The sequence below is a fragment of the Atractosteus spatula genome, chromosome 7, assembly GCF_055471065.1.
Source record: "Atractosteus spatula isolate fAtrSpa1 chromosome 7, fAtrSpa1.hap1, whole genome shotgun sequence".
In the NCBI taxonomy this organism is placed as follows: domain Eukaryota; kingdom Metazoa; phylum Chordata; class Actinopteri; order Semionotiformes; family Lepisosteidae; genus Atractosteus; species Atractosteus spatula.
The window spans coordinates 46,641,179-46,666,818 of record NC_142712.1 but is presented as its reverse complement, the minus strand read 5'-3'; the positions used below and the strand labels follow the sequence as shown (position 1 = coordinate 46,666,818).

Genomic DNA, 25,640 nt, shown 5'->3' with positions numbered 1-25,640 from the left:
CATTGGTTTAATATCTCATCCAAAGGACAGCACCCGTTACAGTGCAGTGTCTCCTGTCATTATACTGGGGAATGTCTCTGAAACATCTTGTTTCTTCCACGAGGAAGACTTCAACTAATGGTCAACAGCACCACTTACAGCAGCAAGCTGACTTTCCTAAGAGATCTCCCATCCCAGTAATGATCAAGCTCAGCCTTTCTTAGCTTCTGAGATCTGATGACATCAGGCTACAAGGCAGAGGAGGCAATACAGCTGTCCAGTTAACCGTCCCAGTTAACCAAATGCAAAATAACAAAATCAGAGACAAGTGGCCATTTAATACAGAAACATTGTGACCTTGGAAATTTGCAGACTCTGGGAGACACTGTTGAAATATTCTTCTAGATGCTGTCACAGCCAAATTAACATTAACACAAAGTCAACACAGTGCTGCTACAATACTGACTTGTCTGTCTGGGATTCTGTAACATTCTGACACCCTAATAGTATGTAGAAAAGTAATGTCTTATAAGAACACCTCCAATAATGTAAACATCCAAGGTTGTTAAGAACTTGAAGCATTTGGGTATGTCTGAATACCTGATATTACCAAACTCCACCCTTCCAGGAATTGTACTAAATTCTTACTGAGAGATTTTGTCTAACACAGCCTAACCACTGCTAACCACTGCTCTCAAGCATTGGTAATGTTGTTACAACGTTTTGTGTTTGCTGGGACACAACTGAAGGAGAAAGTCATGAGCTAGAGCTGGATTTCTGTGCCTTTCCAGTGCATGAGGTGCCCAGCAAAGACGGACGTGAAGTCTCATCCAGGCCATGTTCTGCGCTTCTAGTCTGAACGGTTAATCCATGCCCACTCGCAGCAAGCTTCAATTAAAGGAGGTGGCAGACGACTCGCTAGGAAAGTGGAGGGGAAAAAAGCTTTGACACAAAAAAGAATAACCTGCATCTGTTCCTGTGAATGCATGAGCTCTTCCCAGTGTGGGTGTGTCACAGCAATATTGTTTTCAGAATTAAAATCATTTCCACCCAAAAAATTTTTACTTAGTCATCAAGACGAAGCCTGCCAGAGCTGAATAAAGGAACTTTTATACTCTGGCTCCAAAATAGTGTTTCCATAGCCAAATATAATGTTGGACTCAGACAATGTAAAACTAATTTTCCTATCTACAGACAAAGCGTGTCAGCGGTGGACTGGGGGGGAGACATGCAGCAATGCCGGGCCGCGTGGATCCTGGCAGAGATTGCCTACAAGCCTCAAACACCTCAGCATGACTTACGGACGATGCACTGGTTTCCTCCAGAAAGGGTTTTCCATCCTGGGCAGCAGTAAGCATTGAATCGTGATCCACAGACATTGGGTCTGAAAGCAAGAGAGAAATGTGGCTTGCTTTACTGGACTCTCTGACCTGCCTTTGCTTAGTTGAGGGAGGCAGGGTCATGAGGACAATGTGGTGATGTTTAGACCTTCAGAGAACAAGGGTTTTGGTCTTGTCACCAACACTATTTTCATCTTCCTGGACAGTAAAAGAGGCTGCAGAGGTGGATGCAACACCTCTTAACTAGCCAAAATCAATGACTATGGAAAATGAATAATAATATCACATTTTTTTAAAACAAAAAGACATATATATGCTGGATAATAAGGATGAAGTTAATTTTACTTGTCATAACTGAGACATTAGCTGCATGTTTTCATTTTGAACCTCAGAATACAAATTAATAATAAATATTTCTACCTGTGTTGTTCTTTTATGAGAGACCATACTTTTATTAGGTTTGGTGAACTGCATTAGAGCTTAAATTCTCTCCTCATACCTAATGCAAGAATATAAACAGCACACGAACATTCATTTAAAACAGCACAGCTTCAAGTAATGAAATCCTTTTTTGGGGGCAAGTCGCAAGAATAAGTTTGGACTCATAGCAAAATATGCTTTCCTGCTTTCAACAAAAGAGGGCCTGAGTTTTTGTTGTCGTATTTCTACCTCGTGTATTGTATTATCTGTCATATTGTAAATATCTTTTGGTTACTTTCCTGCATTGCTAACAGCTCCCCCTGGTGGGCGCAATAACAGAGGAAAAAATAATTCAACCGTACACAACGGGGAAACACAAAATAATTTCTTTTTGGATATAAATATAATATATATTTTCTAAAGATATTAGGACAAAAAAGCAACAAAAAAATACCAGTACCAAAATTTTCAAATCCATATGATGTGATTGAGGTATGACATTGAGTCATTACTACTTGATTTCTAATGGCTGTGCAGACTAAATAAACCTCACATATTTGTGTGTTGAGCAACATTTTAGCAAGCACGGAAAGTGGGGAAACAGTGCCGGCATTTCCGGGCTTTAACTACAATAATACGATGTATATCAAGGTCTATTCTCCATTGATCCTTCATATAAGTTCAATAAGAGGTTTGTCCTCTATAAAATAAACTACAGTAGATAAAAGCACCTTAATAATTACAAATAATGAGGCAAAAACACAAAGCTACCTTTGCCGCCATGCAGCTTATCTACAAACAATATCTAATTTGATAGCTGGTTTTCTCGGATGTTAGATGAAATACTTTAGAGCTAAAACACAGTAAATAGAGGAATAATGATACAAAACACCTTAGGTTGTTCGCTCTTAACATTAAACCTGAGCTCTAAAATAGGGGGCAGAAGCTCAGCTGAGGCTCTATCATACAGCCCAGTGCTTAACATCTAACATATTTAGAGGGAAGTACTTGTTATTATTTCATTAAGCTCTTTAATGCTATTTACAAATTCATTTCTATTTGTATTTTCCAAATATAGGGTTTGCACCAGGCAACGTTTTTAATATCTTACAGTCCTAAGTGTACGAGAGAAAAGGCGTAGCTTATAAATATTTATATATATACAGTACACACTGTATACAGTATAATGAAACAGATGCAATGGGAGTCTTTCTTAAGCGCTTTAGGAATGTAAAGCCCTTGCCAGTGTTTTAATTACAAAACTTTGTTCCAAACTTTCCCGTGTAATTGTGCCACTGACAGATATGCATTCTTCAAATTAAAAGAGAGACTTTTTTTCTCACAGAGTCCAACATATCTAAACGTTTGTATCACAAAAAGGATAAAAACTAGCGGGGCACCACAACAACCATGGCCATAGGCAAGCTTTACAATGAGAAAATAGCGCAGATATTGCACAGATGTTTGTGCGTCACTCGTCTTAATGGTAACATCTCTCAACATCTTCGTGATTTCCAGTGAGCTGTATATTCGAAGCTTTTTTTTGTCTTAGAACATTCAAGAAGACAACATACAGAAACTGGAACACAATCCCTGTTACTTCTAACACTTTAAAATAAGCACTTTTTATCGCCCTAGCATAACACGTCGAGAGACTAGAAGGATGTTTATTATGCCACTGTAGAAGAATGCACAGCCATGCCTATGACATTATTTAAAAATGGTGCAAATGTAAATGGGGGACAGTAGGGGTAGTACTTCAGACCATTATGTAAAACTCAATAGGAAGCTCAAACTATGTCCGATGAAGTGCCTTACTGCAATTAGAATTGGTTATAAAATTACCCCTTGAGCACATCCTGGCTGCCTCCTCTCCTCTTCGTCCTGCTGTTTGCCTTCGGCTCGCTGTATTTATCAGCCTCGCTGTCTTGCGCAGCACCTTCTGCAGAACTGACGGACAGCGACAGGACAGCGGCGAGCCCCAGAGACACCTTCAGCAGCCACCCCGGCCACATAGCGCTGAGATCTTCTCCGCAAACTTACTCCACTTTTCTTTCTCTTCAAGAAATAGATGACAACACCGTTCTGATGTGCAAGAAATCCTCACCGCAATCTGACTCTCCACTCTCCCGGTCACAGGACAATACTGCGAGACAAGAAGACAAGCCTTCGTTTTACCGTCAAATTGAAATAAGATGCGAATTCTAAGTTATGTACTGCAAAATCATCACACTGCCCTCTTAAAAACTACATTATTGAAAAGTGAATATATATAAACATTATTTTTCAGGAACAGTCGTTAACTGATGGAACACATTAAACAGAATGCAACATTCTTATGCATACAAATATTAAATACATGCGCATGGATTCATCCTCGCTATAAGTTTGGAGAAAACAAAAATACCATATCCAAGTCTACAGTACCTCCTCTCCAATAGGAGAAAAAGCTTCAAACCCGCCCAAGAAAAATTATGCTAATGTATCTGATACGGCTGGTACAGTACTGGATGAAGAATTTAAACAAGAGAGATAGAAAAAAAAGAAGAAAAAGGCTTAAAATGTAAACAAGCAGTTATGCAAAAAAGCAAAAGAATCCAAACTATCTCAAGTCCGGCATCCTGCTTAGTTCTTCCAAGAAAAATAGAAAAATGATAAGGGATTTCCCCCCTTTCAATAATATTCAAAGCAGTTGGAACATTCTTGTGCAAAAGCAATGATGAGATCTGTACCTTCCCTCCCTCTCTCAATCTTACCTCCCTTCTTCCCAAAAACTTCACATCTCGCATTAAATTGCTTACTCTCGCGATACAGAGTTGGCAGAAATCCTCGGTGAATTTTATAATGTGGGTCACGCTGAGGAAAACAGTACATTCTTGCATTAATTCTTGCTTGTAGTATGAAATAAATTGGGCTAATTAAGAGCAAGGACGATCTCATGCTCCGGACTTGACTGTCTCAGACGAAACAAACGTCATGCGGCCCCTATGCACATAATACACAGTTCTTTTGGTTAGAGTAAGTAACTGGTACCTCAGCTAAGTAATACTAGCCGCAAAGGTTTTTATGCGCGACATTAGTAACATTTTAGTTAAAATCCTCTTCTATTTTGCTGTTAAAGGAATAGCTTGCTTTTCTAAATATTGAGTCCTCACGAGTCTTGCGCGTCAGTGAAGATGCTACAAGTGGGAACGGGCATTTACTTTTTTGAATGCTTGTTCCCAACGCGCCGTTAGTTTCTTAATGCTGAAGGTTATTGCGGTACTTTTAAAGTGAACTTCGCACACGACGTTCTAGTGTTCTTTCTAGTGTTTTTCAGAGTCAGACTATCTGAAGCAACTTGCTCTTAATCGTGCAATCGTACATAGTCTCAGAAAAACTAGTATTATTGTGATCATAATGCGCCACAAGCACATACAGTAGTAGTAGCACCGAGTTTGATGGATTCTGTGCGTAGAATTAAACGCCTGTGGAACGAAAATGAAAAGTCAAAGGCCGTGGCATGCGTGGACAGGCACACTTCCGTCTTTATTTAGTATGGCATTTATTAAGACTAGTAATAATGGATTCAAAATATTTAATTAGGTATTTAGTATGACAACTGTTCTGTAAACACGTGATCTGTAAGGCGCAACGTATTTTTTTTATAAAAAATCAGAGCTTGTACCACAGTAAACAGAAACACTGTAACTTTATAACGGAGTATTACAGACCAGCATTCTCTCCCTTGTCTGCAGCTTCCTAAGAGTAGGAAATTCTTTGCTTTATTTCTGGGGGCTTCTGTTGACTTTCATGATTCAGTTGTTGGACTGTCTGGAATTGTAGCTGCCCATTAAAACTAGAGCTTTGCATGTCTTGTGTTCCCAGAGGGAAACTACGCGAGACACTTTCCCATCACTCCCTAAAAGCACTTTTGTTTAAAGATAGATCATCCGTATTGGTTCTGATTAAAAAACGTGTAACTTGTCTGCCTAAGCACTGGCAGGAGATCTGTAGCCTTTGACTTACTGTATTTTTAAACTAATATTACATACAAGAGAATGCACAGTGGACACTTCAAAATCTCTGCTAATCCTCTTGACAGAGGGGCAGGAATTGACATACAAAGGAAGGTTTTACATTGCCTTCAATTTTGCAGCTCTTTCACATTTTTGCGACTGTCAAGACTGTCTAGTCAAATCCTAAATATGCACAGCCTCTTGATTTATTTAATGTCCCCCAGATATCTGTTCATTTTTTTTTTACATAAGAGCAGAAATAGGAAGACACCCTTCGTGCTGCTAAGCAAAAGGACATTTGACTCTGGAGGGCTGTGTGACAGCAGTGTCTCCACTTTGCAGGCTGATCTCAGATCTCAGAAGCTCAGCAAGGCTGGCTCTGGTCAGTACTGCGCTGGGACGCCTCTTAAAAAAACAGGTTGCAGCTGTAAGTGGTGTCAGTGGACCAGCAGGGGGTGCTCTTCTGGAGCAGCGTTTTCAAACCCAGTGCCACATGGTATGGTGAAAGGAACATGGTGCCGTAGGAGGTTCTGTCTTTCAGACGATACATGAAACCAAGGCCCTGACTACAGGGTGATTATGGATCATGGCACTGTTAATAAGAGTTAGGCTGTTAATGCCAACATCCTGGCTAAATTCCACTCCTTACATTTCCCCTTTAATTGAAATGGTGAAACAATTACTCACTTCTCAACCTCATCTGCATCGTAATAGGGCAGCTGTGCGTCACCAGTCCACCCAGTGGGGGGTGAAGTGCCCCCCACAAATGTGGAAAAGGGCTATAGATTCCTGTACAATTGCAAAGAACTATCATTATTTTGTTTAACTGGTGCTAATTACTCTCATCATTCTTACCACCATTATCATTAGCGTTATAACATTGTTAAAATTTATATGCACATTTATGCAGAAATGTCAGCTTCTGATCTGGTGTGCTTGGATGCTGCAGCAGCTGTCTGCATGCAGAGCTTTAATGACTTAAACGTTGTCCATGTCTACATCCCTCGTTCTTGTCAGAACAGAGCCCACTGTGTTGTTAAACACTCGGACACCCTTGCCAAAGTTGGACATGCTGATTCCAAAAATTTAATGCAGCCTCTAAAACATGAGAATGGTTTCCTTTGAGAACCACACCCTGGTCTTTCTGGAATAATTGCTTAACCAGTGAGTTAAGTTGTTCCATACAGCCAGGCTGGTCAACTATGCAGTGCTAGAAAGCCAAGAACCCTGACAATTGAGGAAAAGCAATGAAAAGCACACAGATTAGCTCAGTTTTTTAGACTTCACATCCTAATCAGTTCAAGAGGAGGGTGTAAGGTATCATTGTTCTGAGAAGGAAGGTGAAAACACAGAGGTCATTTGGAGACAGAATGTATTTACAAATGGAAAAAAAGGTTGTTGTGTAGCTTTCTGGCATGTGTGTTGTGTGATCTTTTCTCTTTCATATTAATTAAAAGCAGAGAACACAGTCATTTGTTATTGCTATTCTGTTTCATTGCCATCTTCATGACAGAAAATCCCCATGACTGTATTATGTGAATGGGTAGCTCTATTGTGTTTTCTGCACTATGAAATTGAGCCAAAGAACTCACCATAGCAACTCGTCTCAAGTTGTTCATAGTCTCTGCCTCAATATACTTCTATCACAGAATGTTCCTGGGAGTTAACTTTCATGGTCTTTTACTTTGATATCAATTAATTTGAGTATTTTAAAACAGACCTTGGAGTGTTTAGTTCAAGTATTATGTGACTTGGCAAAACACACAGTCCCTTTAACAAATCACAGGAAATCGGCACCCTTAGTCAATATTTTAAACATTAACTTTTCAAATTAAATTGGCTCCCATAAATACAGAGAGACAGAACCACACTTTAAAAGGTAAGTTATTATCACCTAAAAGACTGGTCTACTGTAGATCGTTTCATATGACTTATTAAGTCATGGATGTGTTTGTGTTTTGGGTAATTGTGTTTTACTTTGTTGTGTCTGTTTAAATTCCTATGTGCCACAATACCTTAATGTTTTGACTAAAGATGATTATTTTATTTCCATAGTAGATATCCTTATTCAGGGCACTTAATTATAATTCATTGCATTAACTGCTGTTCATCTTAAAGGGTCACAAAAACATATAGAAAGGGACTCACTTCAGCCACCATTAAAGCACAGCACAGTAGATCAGGTGGAGAAGTAAGAAAATTCCCCTGCCATTCAGCTGGTGAAGCCCTTTAGAAAGGTCATGTTATACTATCCCAGAGAGGAATTTAGCCTGTACGCTGGGATTAATACTCCTACTACAGCGTGGATAGCCATGATCTCTGGTTTGCCAGAAAGGACAATAGCACTCTAGTCCAATGGGAAGAGTGACATCTTTTGGTTCCACCAACAGTATGTACAGTGCCTTGCGAAAGTATTCGGCCCCCTTGAACTTTTCAACCTTTTGCCACATTTCAGGCTTCAAACATAAAGATATAAATTTTTTATTTTATGTGAAGAATCACCAACAAGTGGGACACAATTGTGAAGTGGAACGAAATCTATTGGATTTTTGAAACTTTTTTAACTAATAAAAAAATGAAAAGTGGGGCGTGCAAAATTATTCGGCCCCTTTACTTTCAGTGCAGCAAACTCACTCCAGAAGTTCAGCGAGGATCTCTGAATGATCCAATGTTGTCCTAAATGACTGATGGTGATAAATAGAATCCACCTGTGTGTAATCAAGTCTCTGTATAAATGCACCTGCTCTGTGATAGTCTCAAGGTTCTGTTGAAAGCGCAGAGAGCATCATGAAGACCAAGGAACACACCAGGCAGGTCCGTAATACTGTTGTGGAGAAGTTTAAAGCCGGATTTGGATACAAAAAGATTTCCCAAGCTTCAAACATCCCAAGGAGCACTGTGCAAGCGATCATCTTGAAATGGAAGGAGTATCAGACCACTGCAAATCTACCAAGACCTGGCCGTCCCTCTAAACTTTCAGCTCAGACAAGGAGAAGACTGATCAGAGATGCAGCCAAGAGGCCCATGATCACTCTGGATGAACTGCAGAGAACTACAGCTGAGGTGGGAGAGTCTGTCCATAGGACAACAATCAGTCTTACACTGCACAAATCTGGCCTTTATGGAAGAGTGGCAAGAAGAAAGCCATTTCTCAAAGATATCCATAAAAAGTCTCGTCTAAAGTTTGCCACAAGCCACCTGGGAGACACCCCAAACATGTGGAAGAAGGTGCTCTGGTCAGATGAAACCAAAATCGAACTTTTTGGCCACAATGCAAAACGATATGTTTGGCGTAAAAGCAACACAGCTCATCACCCTCAACACACCATCCCCACTGTCAAACATGGTGGTGGCAGCATCATGGTTTGGGCCTGCTTTTCTTCAGCAGGGACAGGGAAGATGGTTAAAATTGAGGGGAAGATGGATGCAGCCAAATACAGGACCATTCTGGATGAAAACCTGTTGGAGTCTGCAAAAGACCTGAAACTGGGACGGAGATTTATCTTCCAACAAGACAATGATCCCAAACATACAGCAAAATCTACAAAGGAATGGTTCACAAATAAATGTATCCAGGTGTTTGAATGGCCAAGTCAAAGTCCAGACCTGAATCCAATCGAGAATCTGTGGAAAGAGCTGAAAACTGCTGTTCACAAACGCTCTCCATCCAACCTCACTGAGCTCGAGCTGTTTTGCAAGGAAGAATGGGCAAGAATTTCAGTCTCTCGATGTGCAAAACTGATAGAGACATACCCCAAGCGACTTGCAGCTGTAATCGCAGCAAAAGGTGGCTCTACAAAGTATTAACGCAAGGGGGCCGAATAATTTTGCACGCCCCACTTTTCATTTTTTTATTAGTTAAAAAAGTTTCAAAAATCCAATAGATTTCGTTCCACTTCACAATTGTGTCCCACTTGTTGGTGATTCTTCACATAAAATAAAAAATATATATCTTTATGTTTGAAGCCTGAAATGTGGCAAAAGGTTGAAAAGTTCAAGGGGGCCGAATACTTTCGCAAGGCACTGTACAGCAGCCACCTGAATTCCAAATTAAGAGTCAGTCTTAAAGTTCCATGCAGAGCAGTCCAGGGCCAACAGGTGGAGGTAAACAGTAAGATTGCAAGACAAATGAGAACAATTTCCACTGGATGTTCACTTCTGCTGCAGGAGTACTATAGATGTTGTGTATATATAAATTTATCTGCAATATTGGCTGCTCAGTTTAAAATGGAAATGGAAATGCCATCTGCAGACTTGATGAGACTACACTGTAGATCACAGGTGGTGATTTAGTACGTTTTCCGTTACCATATGCTGAAAGGAAAAACAGCAACTCTATTGCTGCTGAACATTCTTACTCAGCTTGTCATCTATTTTAGTTTCTCCCTTCTGGCAGATGCTATACAGTGCCTTGAAAAAAAGTATTTGCCCCCTTCCTGATGTCCTCTATAATTGCAAATTGTTTTCAGGTCTTCAACCAAAATCTAATATTAGATAAACTCAGGTTCACTTTATCCAACATACATCCAGACAGGTTTTGTCTTACTTACTTTTTCATAGCACTGTAGATCAATCAAAGCAAAAACTAGACATGCTACGCCTCATGTAATGTTGTCTGTAATAATCTGTACAGCATATGTGCTAAGTAGTCTTTAATATGTAGTGAAAAGTAATATTCATGTGTAAGTGTTGCCCTGCGATGGGCTGGCATCCCTTCCAGGGTGTATTCCTCCTTGTACCCTGTGCTCCATGCCACCAATAAAGCTAAGTGGTTATTGAAAGTGATGTATAAGTACTGTATATAACCTAACGAACAGGTGCAAATTCAAACAAAATAGAAAACTTTTATATGAATTATTTTAAAAATTACAACTAAGGAATGGGAAAATTAAAAAGATTAGAAAGGGACCAGATTTTTGTTCTCCTAAGACAGTTACACATTAATTAAGTAGTTCATCCACCCTTAGTTGTCACTTTCTACATTTTATTACATGTATTTGTTTTGACATACAAGAATTATCAGAAATGAATTTCCCAAGATTCACAAAACATTGTTATAAATATGAACACCTTCAGTAGTCTCTTACTTACGAGGCAAAGCAGTTAGGGAGATGAAGTTCAAATGTTTTTTCCTAGGGGCCTGTTGTAGGTGAAGGGCAATAAGAAGTAAAGAAAGTGCCCTGTCTCTGCTGGCAAACCAGGTATCTCAAATGTGTTTCTCATCCACAAGAGCTCAGAGGAAACTTGGAAACGTTACAACTTTTCCTTCTGAAACAAATACACTGAGCACCAAAAGAAATGTCTCACTCTATTTATGCATGTTTTCAGACAAATAAAGCATACGGATTTTGGCTGTTGATTAAACACGTTTGGCATCATTCTGTTTAATTGATTGTAACTGACTCATTCAAAAAAAACAAAGAAAGGAGCCAACGTGCCCTGCTTCTCAGGAGAACAACGCCTTCATACCATTGGTATGCTGGAGCGACATCTCTGTTACACTCACTAGCAGTGGAGCCAAGTCCTCTGCAGTGACAAATCAAGGTCTTGTGTGGACCACCCTGATGGACAGGAGTAAGTCTGGCTCAGACATGCAGAACAATATGCCAAATGCCCTGTACAACAGACCTGTCGACATGGTGGTCCAAGTGTGATGGTCTGGGCAAGAGCTTCTAGTTGCTACAGAACTCCCCTTGTAGTGATTGATGAAGTCCTTTAAGTCAATTAGTGCCCTTCCTGCAGGCTCAACCTATCGTGTCAACATTACAGCAGGACAACACACCCTCAAGCTGGCCATCTAACACTGACTTTCTTGAGAGATGAAAATGTGCAAGTTATAAAGTGTATGCCCTACTCACCACACTTGAGCTCCAATACACCTGCTTCAAAAAAGACCATTTTTGTGTTAACTAAATTTCTTGCAGTTATACATTTATTTTCATGCTTAGTATATATTCAAGTGAAAAAGAAAGAAAAAATAAATGAATTGTTTAGGTATGTATTCTATGTATTTTATACATTTTGGGTTGTTTTAAGTTCAAATTCAAGTTCAATTTCAATACTTTATTGCTATGACAATCAGTTGCATGGAATTTGGTTTGGTGAGCTCATACAGTTAAACAACACAAATATACAGCATAAAAGCAGTATCCACCCAACACATTCACACACAACGCAGGACAATAACTGCTTTATAAATGCAAATGTATGGTAGTAGTGACAGGAGATTGTTTTTGCCAGGCCATAAAATACCTGACCTAAGAACAGTTGTATTTTTATCCTTGGTCTTAACATTTTATATATTTTTAGATAAATTGTTCATAATTTATATTTAAAATAAATATCTTAATCGGCATATCACAGAAAAGACAGCTTAACATTAGAGATTCAGATCAATGCCCCTGTGTTTTAACTAGTCACTTAAGTCAAACTTTCCCACATTATTTATGTTTTCTTTGGCCCCAAAAGACTCATTTTATTTCCTTTTGTCTTTTCTGGGTGTAGAACCATTGCCAACCAACTCAAAAGCTGCCAAACACTAAGAAAAAAGGGAACAGAAAAGCATGTGACTATAACTTCATTTCTCTTGCTGCCGTGCCCCTCACTTGCTCAATGTCAAATAGATTTCTGCTGAAAATGAAAGATCAGCCTCAAAGTACTGATACACAATGTGCATCATCTGTCAGCTGGAAGATTTTTAAGATTTTATGCTATCTTCCGAGAAGACTACACATCGAGGCATGTGGCCTTTTCGTACTGTGCAGCTCAGTTACATTGTTTTGTGCTGTTGGTTCTTCTGGTCATTTAGTATATGATGTGGCAAAACATTTTATGAGACACTCATTGATATTTGGTACTTATTTTAAGGAGAAAAAAAACACTATACAGTACATGACTTTAAAAGTACAGGGACACACATGTAAATATAGTTATTCTTCAACTGGCCCATATTAGCACTTAAGCTAGACTTTTACATTTTTTCTTGATGTAGTCAAGTCCACCAAACCAGCATTTAGATATTTAAAGTTGCATTGGTGGTGCCTACAGTGTTTGGAATGATATATTCTTCCCTGGATAAAATGGGAAGCTATTGTGTAATTCTTCAAAAACTATGATCCTTCCATTCTCTTTAATACCACATCCAGTTATCTGAAACATTCTGCACTGGAGTGGCCTAGAAAAAGGACCAAACACTCCATAATCCATCTTAATCACTGGCTGTTCATAGTATCATGAGAATCCACTGGCCTGAAACATCAGAAATGTGGATATGCTTCATCGCTGGGGTCTCTGCTGAACCATTCTCTTCTGTAGAAGCTGGCAGAACTCTCCTTGTATCCCTCCAGGGGTCTGAATTAAGCATATGGGACTTTTCTCCAACATTACTTACTTTATTGGGACTTGTTTGTTCTTACTTAGTTTGAATTGTGTTTTGGCTATAGGCTCTGATTTGCTCTTAAATGAAAGATAAAGTGAGTATCCTCCAAAAATAAAAGGTACTGCACATGAAGATTGAGTCTCACATAGCAAGAAATTAATTGGATACACAAGGGACTTGAAGAAAATTGTGTTTCTCAATCTGTCTGGACTTTCATCTACAAACTGCTGGGGTTAGCAGTAGATGTAACTTGTCAGTATTGTCAACACCAGATATCACTAGCCTTCTGGCAAAGAAAAGAGGTTAAAATGACAGTGGTGGAGAGTGAGAGGACCTCTGTCAGATAGTCATAGTCTTACTTGGGGTTTCCAGCATTGGTTTTTACTGGAAAGAAAAGGGTGGGGCCAAGCTGCTTCTCTGCTCCCTGGCACTCCTGAAGGTAATAGGTGCACAGCAAGGGAGAGGGAGGCAGGAAGGCCAGAGCAAATTCTCCAGTCTCTCAGGCCCGGTAGACATATGCTGCTTCGGTTTTCCAGCTGAAACATTGATTTACTGCCTATCAGATATTTTGTTTGTGATGAAGTGGAAAGAGACTTGAGGTGAGCTAAGCTGGGAGATTCCGTATTTAAATCCTGGTTGAGCCACAGCGACTATGCAGAGACTTCATTCTGCCAAGACTTCCACTGTCTCTACAGTAAAGTTAAATAAAGCACAGTACTTGCCAAAAAGACCTACTCCCTACCCATCTGAGCCACACAGAGGGATATTTAAGGGGTCTTTGACATCACCATTTTCTCTCATTGCAGTCAAGATCAATTTCAGATTTCTGTTGATTTATTTTTTTAACAAGGCATCTTCTAATTAACTTAACATTAAATTAATCAAGGTTTATAGAAAATAAAAATATATATTTATTTAGAATATTGGCATCTCTGAAGTTTGATCAATAACTTAGATGCATCAGACCATAGTGTTGACTCTTTCCACAGTTAATCCACTGGCCAATCAGCAGAAATGACATAATTATGCTTTTTATGTGTAATTGAACACGTCTACATTCTACCATAAACTAAAAACGAAGTTAGACAGCTTGCATTAAACATATTCAGTATTTTAGCATTCAAAGCCACAAACATTGGCAAAGGCAGACATGATTACAACCACATTAAAACAGAAATATATGTGGAAAATATGTAATTTACCGGTGGTGAGAGTCCCGCATAGTATTTTCAGAGTGTTTTACACTGTTGTGGTGTTAGCAGTGGGATAGTTTTTTCTGACCACAGTAAAGACCTCTTGGAGCAGCCTCAGCATTCCTAGACAGTCTCTATGGACAGGTGCATGACCCAAACCCTTAACATGGGCAACAGAAAGCACAGAACTGGAAGTCCAATCTTCTACTGCCTTTCCAGGAACTACAGAGAATCCAGTTTCATAGAATAAGGCAACTTTTAGTTTTAAATAGTGGCCTCATGGTTTTTATTGCAGTGTCCTTCTAGCAAGGAACTACATATTACTGGCTTCCTGAGAGGGCTCCATGACATTGAGCTTAAAAAAAAAGTTATTTGGGCCCAATACAACATAATACCTTCATCCATTTTCTAAAAGTAAATCATAAAACCAATTCTGATAGTACATTGTGGTGAAGCATCTCTCCACTTTTGTAATCAATACAGTTAATTTTGAAGATAGTAGATTTTGGCTCATAACAGACAAGATACAAAACTGCCAAGGAGGCAGTATTAGCCAGAGATCTAAAAGCCAAGATATGGGAAATGTTTAAACTGAGAACAGAGGACTTGTCACAGGAAAGACTAGAAAATGCCCATCACAATCTATCTCACTAGTATTTCAACAATGCTGTGGTAAAGTTAACGCAAGTTCAGTCATAAAGAGTATGAACGCAAGTAAATATTTCATCATGCTTTTCAGAATCTTGTTAACTTTTCTTGTTTTTCCAGAGATCATCATGGGTGGCCATATTTTAAATATTTATATTTTCCACAAGCAACCACAAACAGTGCTAGCCTCTTTTTGATGCCTGATATTTGTGCTTTTCACTGCTTAACCTAAGCCAGACCTACAATTTATTTTGTGAGAATAACGAGCAAAAAGTGGCAGAACACCCAGACTTCTTAAAATTTTGACAATTTTGTCAAATGTTTTGCCATTTCACTTATCAGCCATGTGTATTTTGTTTTGCATATTTTCCATCTTACAGATGTTAGCCAACCCAGGGGTAATTCATAAAAGACCAGGGTATACATAAAGGGCCAAAAGGCCTTAAGAAAGATACAAGATGGTGAAGACATTGTGTGCTGGCAAAGTAGGTCATGTTTTGTACATTTGCCATTTAATTTATGTCCTCACACAAGTATTCCACATACTGTACTGTATATATAACTGCTCTTTTCGATACAAGAACAAAACATAAAAAAATGCATCCATGGATTTTTGTCCACATTGATTTTGCAGGCTACCAGGAGCCCACATTGTGTTCATTAAAATCCAAGACTTAGGGTTTGGCTCTCTGTCCTTATCATAAATCAAAGGAAAAGGGGTTTTCCTATAAGCGGTGATAGAAAAAGAAAGTAAGAGTGAAAGCAATAAGAAAAAAAGAGAAACAGTTGTGTTTTCTTGACATTTACCTCAAGAAATGTCTGGGTCTCCCTCCCACTGCCTGCCTGTCTGATGTTTGTGCTGATCCAAGAATCCCACCAGTCCTTCGCCTTAGTTTTCTGTGTGACGTTCCAAACCGGCGAGTCAAGAACCGTCTGGCTTTTTTTATTCCTCTCTTCTCGGGCTTGTCTATTAATTGGTTTCATCCGTCGGGGCCAAACAGAAATTCTCCAGACAATAAGCAAGCCTACTTTCAACACTGAACAGTTCCGATAATGAGAATCAGAATTTACCAATGGGGATGCACTAACTAACTTTTAAGAAGCTCTCCATGAAAACACATACTGTACAATTCTTAGACCTTTATATTGCTTCATTAGCAGAAAGTTGAAAAAAAGCTGGAAAAAGACTTAAGTGAAAATGTAATGTAGTACCCTATTCATCATTTCAAACACCAGCTGTATGCTTATTTTGTAAGGTGATTCCAGACTTCCTTCATGACGAAGGCAGTTATAGTATTATCAGTGATCAAGCACTGTGGTTACGATTTCATGCACTTTTGCCAAAGTTGAACTGCTGTGGTTTTTCAAAAGAGATACTGACCACAAGTTTGTCTGAGGGTCACATTTCTTTTCTCTGAAGGCAAACAACCATTCTGAACTGCTTTTGCCTTCCCAGCATGACTGTAGTAGTAAAGACACCATGTAAATACAAGAATTGTGTATTTTTAGGGTGCATTTTGATCCCTGAAACACACTTAAGTTCTTTTTCTTTATATAGGTTTGGAATTTGTGACAGAATGCAACTCTAGAAAAGAAACATAAGAACCTACAGTATGTGATGTATAAAAGTTGGATTCAGTTTATTTTTTATTGCAAAGTCAAAATTTGCTAGCAACCCAGGCTTTATTAGCTTGTGTGCTGTTCCCTAGGTTTGTTCTGAAAAAATATATTTGTTTCCAATAAAAGGTATTGCTCATAGCTGTTGACCTTCTAAAAATGCAGTTTAAAAAAACCTTTTGTCCTGATGCAATTGGGCCCAGAATAGCACATATGACAGAACAGAATTTTCAAACATGCCAGAAGCAGCAGGAGACAGGAAGCACAGTCAAGTTATTGTCACATTTTACTTTTCAATTACAGATTAGAGCACTTGACTAAATAATGAGCTATTGCATGAGTACTGTAGACTACGGTGGCTATATAAACATTATGAATGCTACAAAGGAGTGCAGAAGTCCCTTTCCTCACAACCCACATTATTAATCACATTAATACTCTCACATGTCTGTATACAATGAGGCCTGCACATCTCATGAAATTGGTCTTCTAGGTCATAGAAAAGATAGCTGCCTCAGAAATGATTGAGTTTTTTGTCACAAATGATTCTTATGCAGGCCAAAATAAAGCAAACAATAACTTGTACATGGTCAGAATATGAAAAGAGGAAAAATATAGAAATTCAGGTGGGTAGCTGCGTCAGCATGTGTAGGCTGCAAAGGAACAAGTAATAGGTTTATTCCATGCTGAAAAAAAGAAGAGAGAAAAAACACAACGTTTCGGCTGTGGAGCCTTCTTCAGGTGTGAGAGAGACAAGGCAGTAGGTAAAGGTAATGTAGTGGGAGAACAAAGGCTGGGAGGGAGGAGGGGTTAGAGGCGGGAGGAGGGGACAGAAAGAGAGGCCAATCAAGAGATGTGAAGTCAGGATAGGTGTAGAAAGGTGTGAAATGAAACTTCCAAAGAATGGAGAAAATTTAGTAGAATAGTAGTCTGTCGTTAAGAGAAGGGGGAAGGTGTGATCCTTGCTGCAGGATAAGTTTGGTTTCGGTAGTCTTTCTGATGTATAAGTTCGGAAAACCATCTTTGAGAACACAGACGGAGAGATAAGAGTGGTCGTGGCCGTCAGAGGTGAAATGAGAAACAATGGGCTTGGAGAGATCTTTAATCTTCACAGCCCTGACGTGTTCTCTGAAGCGGTCTCCAAGTCTCCTTCCTGTTTCTCCAATGTAGAGAGAAACTGGGCATTTACTGCAAGAGATACAGTAAATAAGGTTGTTGGAGGTACAAGAATCCATCTGGGTGATCCTGAATTGTCCTGAGGGGCCTCGAATGAGTGTGTTGTTGGATGTGTACTTGCAGGTGATACAGCGAGCTCTGTTGCAAGGGGAAGTACCTGGTGTGGATGGTTGCTGAGGGCGGTCAAGGGAGCTGTGAACAAGAAGGTTGCGCAGATTAGGTGATCGGCGATATGAGATGATGGGGCGGTCAGATATAGAAATGTTTGAAAGAAGAGTATAAAAAAGATTTAGAAGTCCATCCAGAAGCTTAAGCATTCTTTAATTCAAATGCAGCCATTGCAAAAGTTTGAAAAGTTTTTAACTAGTACGTGCACTGGCGAAACTGACCCCCTTTTTCCCTTGCCAAAAAGAGGCAAAGTAGGGGCACATTTAAACCCACGAGGACATGGCGTTTTCTTCGGTCAATCTCATGCTGTGGGAGCCGTCTTGAGTGAAAATTATGCTGAGAGTTAGGGAAGCTATCAAAATTCCTTCTTCAGCCAAAATCATTTAAAGAAAGCATACTAGAACAACAAAACTCCACAGCTATTGTCCATGTACAGCAAGGATAAAGTCTGCCTTGGGCAGCTTCAACTCTCAACAAAATACCCAACAGCGCACAAGCCATGTTCTGACTGAGGCCTAGCTTAGGGGTTTAAGACCCAGACCACACAAACAAAAAAAGAAACAGAACAGTCTGGATGGTATTACTGTCTGATTACCAGCTATTCAAACACCTGTCTGTGAGAATTGACCTTCTAGTTTGTTTCACTTGGTGTTTGGTACAAAAGAGCACCATTGACCTCTATTTATTTCTGTAAACATTTGAAGTCAATTCAGCATAACTGAATTGGAAATGCAAAGCAGTGAATGTATTTTCAAGGTAGTTTCAAGGTCTGCACCATTGCGAGGTGTTTTTTTTTAATTAAAATACTTTGTAACTCTTGTGTAAGAGATTGCCATAACGATTTTCCTCCTTGTGGAAATTAAAAAGAGGCTGCAGTCTTGGACTCGAAGTTAGTGCTAAACCTAATCTTCTTGAGACTGCTTTATTTTTCATTTTCAAACACAGTTCTGATAAATCCACCTTTATTCTTACTGTTGGTATATGCAGAGCTTTGTAAGGTTGTGCTAGGGTTCTGATACACAGCTAGTAACTAGCAGCCTACTTGAGCTCAATAATTGGCATTTTTGCATTCCTTCCAATCAGTAACAGCAGTAAACTGCTGACACAGTGATGGCTATCTGCAGCGCTTTCCCTCAGCTCAGACACAACACATGGCAGCAGTCTACTCTACTAATTGTATGTTTTCAGCTGTAAGCACTCTGTTCCTTGCTGGGAGAGACCACTTTAGTTTTATTACTTCATTTGACCTTAAGGATCTGACTTGTCATCAACAAGAATTTTATTTTTGTTTATATCCATTCGATGTGAGCAAAACAACCTTATTTCATGGTCCCTGCAGTGAGCAAAGTAATCATATTCCTGTGGCTTTTTCCAAGGGCTGTGCATCTTCCAGGATCCATTTTCCCTCCTTCGGGATAAGAAAATCCGAATAAAAAGAAAATGGGGAGAAACCCATAGCAATCTGACTGTGCTTTGACTGCTGTGGATTTGAACACAAGAAAAAACAGCAATTTATTCTGCAATTATGCATTGAGACCCGCGTCTACTTTAGATTAAAAAAGTTAAAAGTTAATCGCACTCCTCCAGGTCGGGGTGGCCCTGGTTGTTCCACCCTTGTCTAGGGAACAGAGCTGAAGTGGAGAAGTGACTAGGGGGAAGCAGGGTTACGTCAACAGCATTTTCTAAGACAAACTTGTTAAAAGGAAGCAAAATAAGAGCAACATGTGTGGAATATGAAGCTCTCAATTGCATCATAGTGTAAGTCATTATTTTTCTTGGTAAGTTGTCCTGTGTGACTCAAGACACTCTGACTTAATGCCACACCAGCAGAGACTGCAGGAAAGGCATCAGCTGAGGTTTACTAACCTGGGGCACATGTGGGTGGAACCAGGAGTAAGTCTGGAATTTGAAAACCTCAGGTCTCAGTCACCCTCTGTCTGTACCTGGGCTCTTTCTCACATCACATGTGAATTAGAGAGAACAGCAGACAGACCAGCTGTTCTGTCCAAATGGGCCTAAAAACAAACTGTACTGTAAAGGGGCCCCAGCAGGACATAGCGTGATGAATGGCATGTGAACTAATGAGGCAGATTCCAAATGATAAAATACATGAAAAATTAGACTATGAGGCTTTTGTGACATAACCCACTAGAATTAAAGCAGTTCAATCACTGATCAGTGAGTGAACCTATTTCGGAAACCAGTTGTGATTGTTTTAAACAAAATACTTTCCTGGCCTAATACAGTCTAATTAAATAGCTAAATGTTTAATTGCCAAAGCAAACCACATCATCATTCCCTCCTACGAAGATAAACATTCTTATTTTAGATGCTTTCTAAGGCCTTTTCATAATTCAATTCCAATGATATATTTCAATACTCCAAAAACATTAACCAGCCTCGGCAAGGTTTTTAATCACAACACATTGTAAACAAGCTTTTGCAAAATCATGTCTACCCTATATCCTGACCTTTCAAGGCTACATTTACAGCTGTGGGAAACTTGTTTTCTCCTGTCTTGTTTTTGACCTAAATCTGACAACAGACAGTTGCATGAAAGAAAAAAGATGATTAACAAACCCAGACTCATCCAAATGGATCTCTATGGGATATTAACAGTCTCAGACCAAACCAACAACAAAATACTTTCACTAGTGAGTCATCTTTAGCTGGAATGGACACAGAGGGTATTGACAGCCATTACAAAATTTAAACCATGAAAACAGTTCTCATTTGTATTATTTTGGGATTTACGCTTATTAAAAGACAGTTAGAAACAAGACGCTGTTCCACAGGAAAATGCCTCTTAATGAATGAAAGATTTGATACCTTACATTTATATAGCACTTAATCTTGAGTGATCCCAGTGTGCTTTACATTAACTTTATCCAGCAGTGCAGTGCAGCAGCACCTACATGGGTGACAGCTGGCAGCTATTATTTGCCAGTAGCTACAATAGACTTTAGATCAGTTAAAGTGAGAAATTACATCACCAATTCAATTAATGGGAAACTTTTTAGAAAAGCCAGATTGTTCAAGAACACAGTGGAATTTTGCTAGGACACCAGGGTTAACACCCCAACTCGTAAGTTCAAGTTTACGGTCATCTGTACCCGAGTACAATGAAACTACTTGCGTGCTGTCCTCATATTGCAAATGACATAACAGATGACATAAAAGATTAAACAACGTTGACATAGAGAATGACATAAATGACATCACAAATTGTTGGAGACGGAAACATGGTAGCAACTATAATTTTAAGCAGCATTCAGATAGCAGCAGTGTGCAAAATTCAAGCAATGGCAGTATTTTGAGTTCAGAGGGGTATAAGTGGGGGTAGGAGTCCTACGGCTGTGGGGTAGAAGCTTTCTTTGAACCTACAGTTCAGGCTTTTATACTCCTAAATCTTCTTCCAGAAGTGGAAAAGTGAATTCCCAGCATGGTGTTAACTGTGCCATAGGATTTTTAATGACCAAGTAGTGAGATTAAAGTCTCGTCAAAAGGACAGCACCTTCAAATGTACAGTGTACTCTATTACAATATAGGAGAGATGATTTAGAACCTCTGGTCCAGATGGAAGACTGACACCTGCTAGTGAAGCATCACAATGTACAGCATTTTCCTGAGGTTTCCCATCCCAGGTCTAACCGGGTCCATATTTGCTTAGTCCCTGAGATTGGACGAGATCAGGCTGTAAGGTGGCTATCCAGTATGTCACTAAGTATCATTCCTGCTATTGCTATAAGATAATTATTTTCTTGTGTGCATGTACTTCTATTGATAACATATGGATTTTGCAGATTGAGAACAGTTTTTACATTTTAATTAATTGCTCACTCATGACCAACTGTGAAACACTCAAGGATCCAGCTTGTCAAAGCAGCAACACCTTCATGTCCTCGTTATGTTGGAGCAACACCTTAGATGGACTCGCTCTAAAGCCAGCTGCTCTCTAGTGATGAACGAAGGGTTTGTGTTGACCACCCTGAGAGATGGCACAGGAAGGCAGAACTATCTGCTAAGTGTTGTGCACCAATCTTTGCAGATGTCCACATGTAATGGGCTGGGCAGTGTCTAGTGCTACAGAAGTTGTGTAGGGTAGTTTGGCAACCTGACTGCACAACCTTACATTGATGAAGTACAGGGACCTCACTTACTGCTCTTCCTTACGCAATAACGTTCCAGCAGGACAACAGGCATCATGCCGCCTGCACAGTGGCTTTCTCGCGAGAAGAGAATGTGAGATATGAAGTGGATGTCCTACTCACCAGACTCCAACCCCATTGAACAGCTGTGGAAGGAGATGACAATGTGTGACATCTAGAGGTCAGACACCTGCCTGTGTACAGGCACGTACCCTGTACTGGTCCGGGTTCTACTGGAGGAATGGGACTGAATCCGTTATTCCGAACCCGGTGCAAAACATGTGCATACTGTATGCTTGTATGTTTCCACTAGTTTGTGAATTCCACAATAGACCCATGGTGATCAACTTTAATTACGTTAATTGCAAAAGTTAATACAAAACATGAACAAACCTTTCATCTCTATTCAATAAAAGTTCTGTTCCTGACAATTATGGGAATTTATTCCATCCACTTTTGATGCTCAGTAAATACGTGTTACATTAACGAAATTAAGACCTTAAACATTAAGGACATGAATTTTAAAAATATATATTGCAGTAAGGAGAGGGTTAATTACTGCAATAATTATTGGAGAAGATTTAAGGAAGAGCAACTTCAATAATTATTAGTCTAAAGTCTTATTTCTGAGCACACGAGTTTAAAATCTGACTTAACAACAGGCTGCAAAACCCCAAAAGATACAAAATCAACTCATTCCATAACTTACAGATCATGAACAAAAATCTGGAACCAGGGGCATCAGTGGAAGTACTGTATACTAAAGACTGACAACAGGAGGTGGCTGTTCACACAAGGGGTGGCAGGTGTCTGACGCAAACTACCCTGCCATGTTGTTGAAACCTGTTTCTTTGAGAACATAATACAGACACACTATCAACCAATGCATTCACTCTAAACCACTTGTGCAAATCTGTTGACTTATTTAAAAAAAACAATTTGATGCTCTTAATTTTGGATGTTTTCAGATCTTAAAATTTTTTTATCAAATCATAAAGAGAAAACTGGGATGAAAGTTGAACCCCAGAAGCTTGATTATCTTAAAAACGTATTAAGGATATTTAGATTTTCACCACAAGGAGGCACCAGTGTACAAGTCTACATGGATACGTGATTCAGTATTACAGTAAATAGTTTCTGAATGTCCTCATTTTATTTTGCCCTCCTATAGTAGAACTAAATTTCTCATAAAATAATTAAATCCAGCATGTTGTTTTTCAAGTTTAACCTTTGATAAAAATACTACAAACGTAACCAGGAGTTCTGAACTCAGGACCGCAGGATGCAAGTCCCGTAGCTTTTCTTGGGCTCTTTAAAGTACTATGACAGGCTGTGGAAAAGGGAAAAACTGATGTAGGTGAAACCTTAATTGGATCAATTTAAAAACCCTCCCAGGTACACAACTGTTTCTAATTTAAGGAGACATAAAAGGCTTGTTGAAAAGCCAGGCACCACTTTAACCTATACTAGAACTCTAAAACCATAATGGGTTCAATTCTGTTATTGCACTCTAAAATTAATGCAGATGTAATCTCTATAGTTTTTCATTTAATATCTACAAAATAATAATAACAGTGCATCATATCTAGTTAAATATTGATCATTTTATCCTTAGTGGCAATATTAGAACATCAGACCTAGTTTTTAAAATTAATGCTGTAGATCTGACATACTAGTCTGTGCCTGCCTATGTTCCAGTGGAAACAATGCATTAGGGGTCTGTGGCTATTTTCTGATACGGTCAGTTCTGCATGTCAAAATGTCATTAAGAATTTCAGTCAAAACTTAATTGCAATGCGACTGTGCCAGTGGTTCTCTAAAATACATTGCTATGAATTCTTAGCAATTCTTAACATGTAAACTCGAAGAATTAAGCATAGAAATGTGGTTATCTAGCTACTGATACATTTGTGTCGAGTCGAGTTGGACAGGCCTGGGTATTTGTCACCAGCCCACTGTCCGAGATACATTAAAATGGGCTCTGTTTTTCATCACCTACGGCTTTGTCTGACCACAAAGTAACGCATTTCCCAGACAGATGTTGGGATAATTGAATGCCACGAGTGAGAGGACTGTGCCCATTTGTAAGCTTATAAAAACCAACAGCTGGATGGACTGAGTTCACAATACCACTTTAATTACGTGTTGGAAACATTACTGTACTAACAGAAGTCACAGGGAACTGAATGTGTCAAAATATCAAATGAATAAAAGCATTGCTTCACTGGCTTTACTCACCATGTTCAAATCCTGTCTCTGTGTTAGGGCTGTTCATCATCCTGTTCATGCTAATGCTTGCAAAGGACATCAGTCCATGCGTGCTACATCCATAACTACTAAGGAAAGTTTAGCATATTAGATGGATGGAGTAAATGTTTTTGAACAGCACAGAGATGTTTCCATGTTTCTATCTTCTGTAAAGCAGAAAAGTTTTTCTGGGGGTGGCTCGTCGCTTGGGTGGTTTGTGCATGGCCCTGACAGGCCTCCAGCCAGGCCTGGCGATATGATCTCTGCCTGTTCCCTGCTCCAGGAGGTAAAACACCCAAGATTTGAAAAGTATTGTTGCCTGTATCATAGATGATCAATATGAGACTGGCTAGACATTTCATTTGTTATCACCACCACAAATGCAGAATACTTTTTCAGTTTTGCCCCTGTAAGTTATCCCCATAATACTAGTATTCTTTTACCTTAATTTAGCTATAATAATTTATACCGGTTTTTGTTTCCATTTCTTGTGTCTCTATAACTAAATTTTTCAAATGTACACAGGAAACTAAAACACTAGGCCACAAATCTTAATTCTGCATTACAAAAACTGAACCGTTCTACACAGGTAGAATGGTTCCCTGGAGCAGGGAAATGCACCATTTTAGCCTTTTACCTTGTGTTAACGTTGAACTAATTCAACAATTGTTGACTGCCTAATTCATATATAAGCAACTGCAAAAACATCAACCAAAACAATGAATAAGAAATGAAAAACATTAGGCATGAATAAACGGTACTTTCACCAATAATTATAAACAGCAGCATTTGTCACAGTTCGCCTCATAGCCAAAAAATATTGGCTCAACTGTGCTAAATTTCTTTAATAGCAGGTGTAAGGGTGCCACTTTATTTTAGTTATAAAGAAATGTACATATCTTTGAGATTGTGTTATTTTTAAATATTACCCCATTAAATGTAATGGACATATAAATTAAGATGGTAAAGACTTTTATGATTCTGTCAGGAGTGTCTTTAGAGAAACTCCCAGTAAAGCACCAATGTTATTTCTTAATGTACCACAAGCACATGGTGCCATGAAGGAAACGACTGGAAAACAAGTGAAGCTGGTGGACATGACCAAGGTGCCCCAAACGCCTAAACTACAAGGATGTTAGAAGAGGCAAAAATATCCACAAAACTCCGTGCCACTTTTACGAGTCTGGAAATACTGTCACTCCAGCTAAGCCACTTGTTCCCAGCACCTTCCCAGACAATCTGGGAGGCAGCAAGCGGAACAATGCAGCCCAGTTAATGAAGAGCGGGCCCACCTGGCGAGCTGACACCGCTTCCAACAACTCAGTGGC

At 39.3% G+C, this 25,640-nt stretch overlaps 1 protein-coding gene across 2 annotated transcripts in view; it reads right to left on the bottom strand.

Annotated features, from left to right (window-relative positions):
* The window catches only part of fbn1 (fibrillin 1), a 75,101-nt gene extending 70,662 nt beyond the window's left edge, over positions 1 to 4,439 (bottom strand). The window contains exons 1-3 of one of the 2 annotated variants that reach the window (XM_088920986.1): positions 4,167 to 4,439; positions 3,585 to 3,885; positions 1,281 to 1,363 (exon numbers count right to left, since the gene is read on the bottom strand). In XM_088920986.1, the coding sequence (XP_088777112.1) occupies positions 1,281 to 1,363; positions 3,585 to 3,754 (253 nt within the window). In that variant the 5' untranslated portion in view covers positions 3,755 to 3,885; positions 4,167 to 4,439. Of the gene's footprint in view, positions 1 to 1,280; positions 1,364 to 3,584; positions 4,108 to 4,166 lie in introns of those variants that run through there. The other variant, XM_088920987.1, reaches the window with a different exon arrangement.
* Positions 4,440 to 25,640: the final 21,201 nt, after the last annotated feature.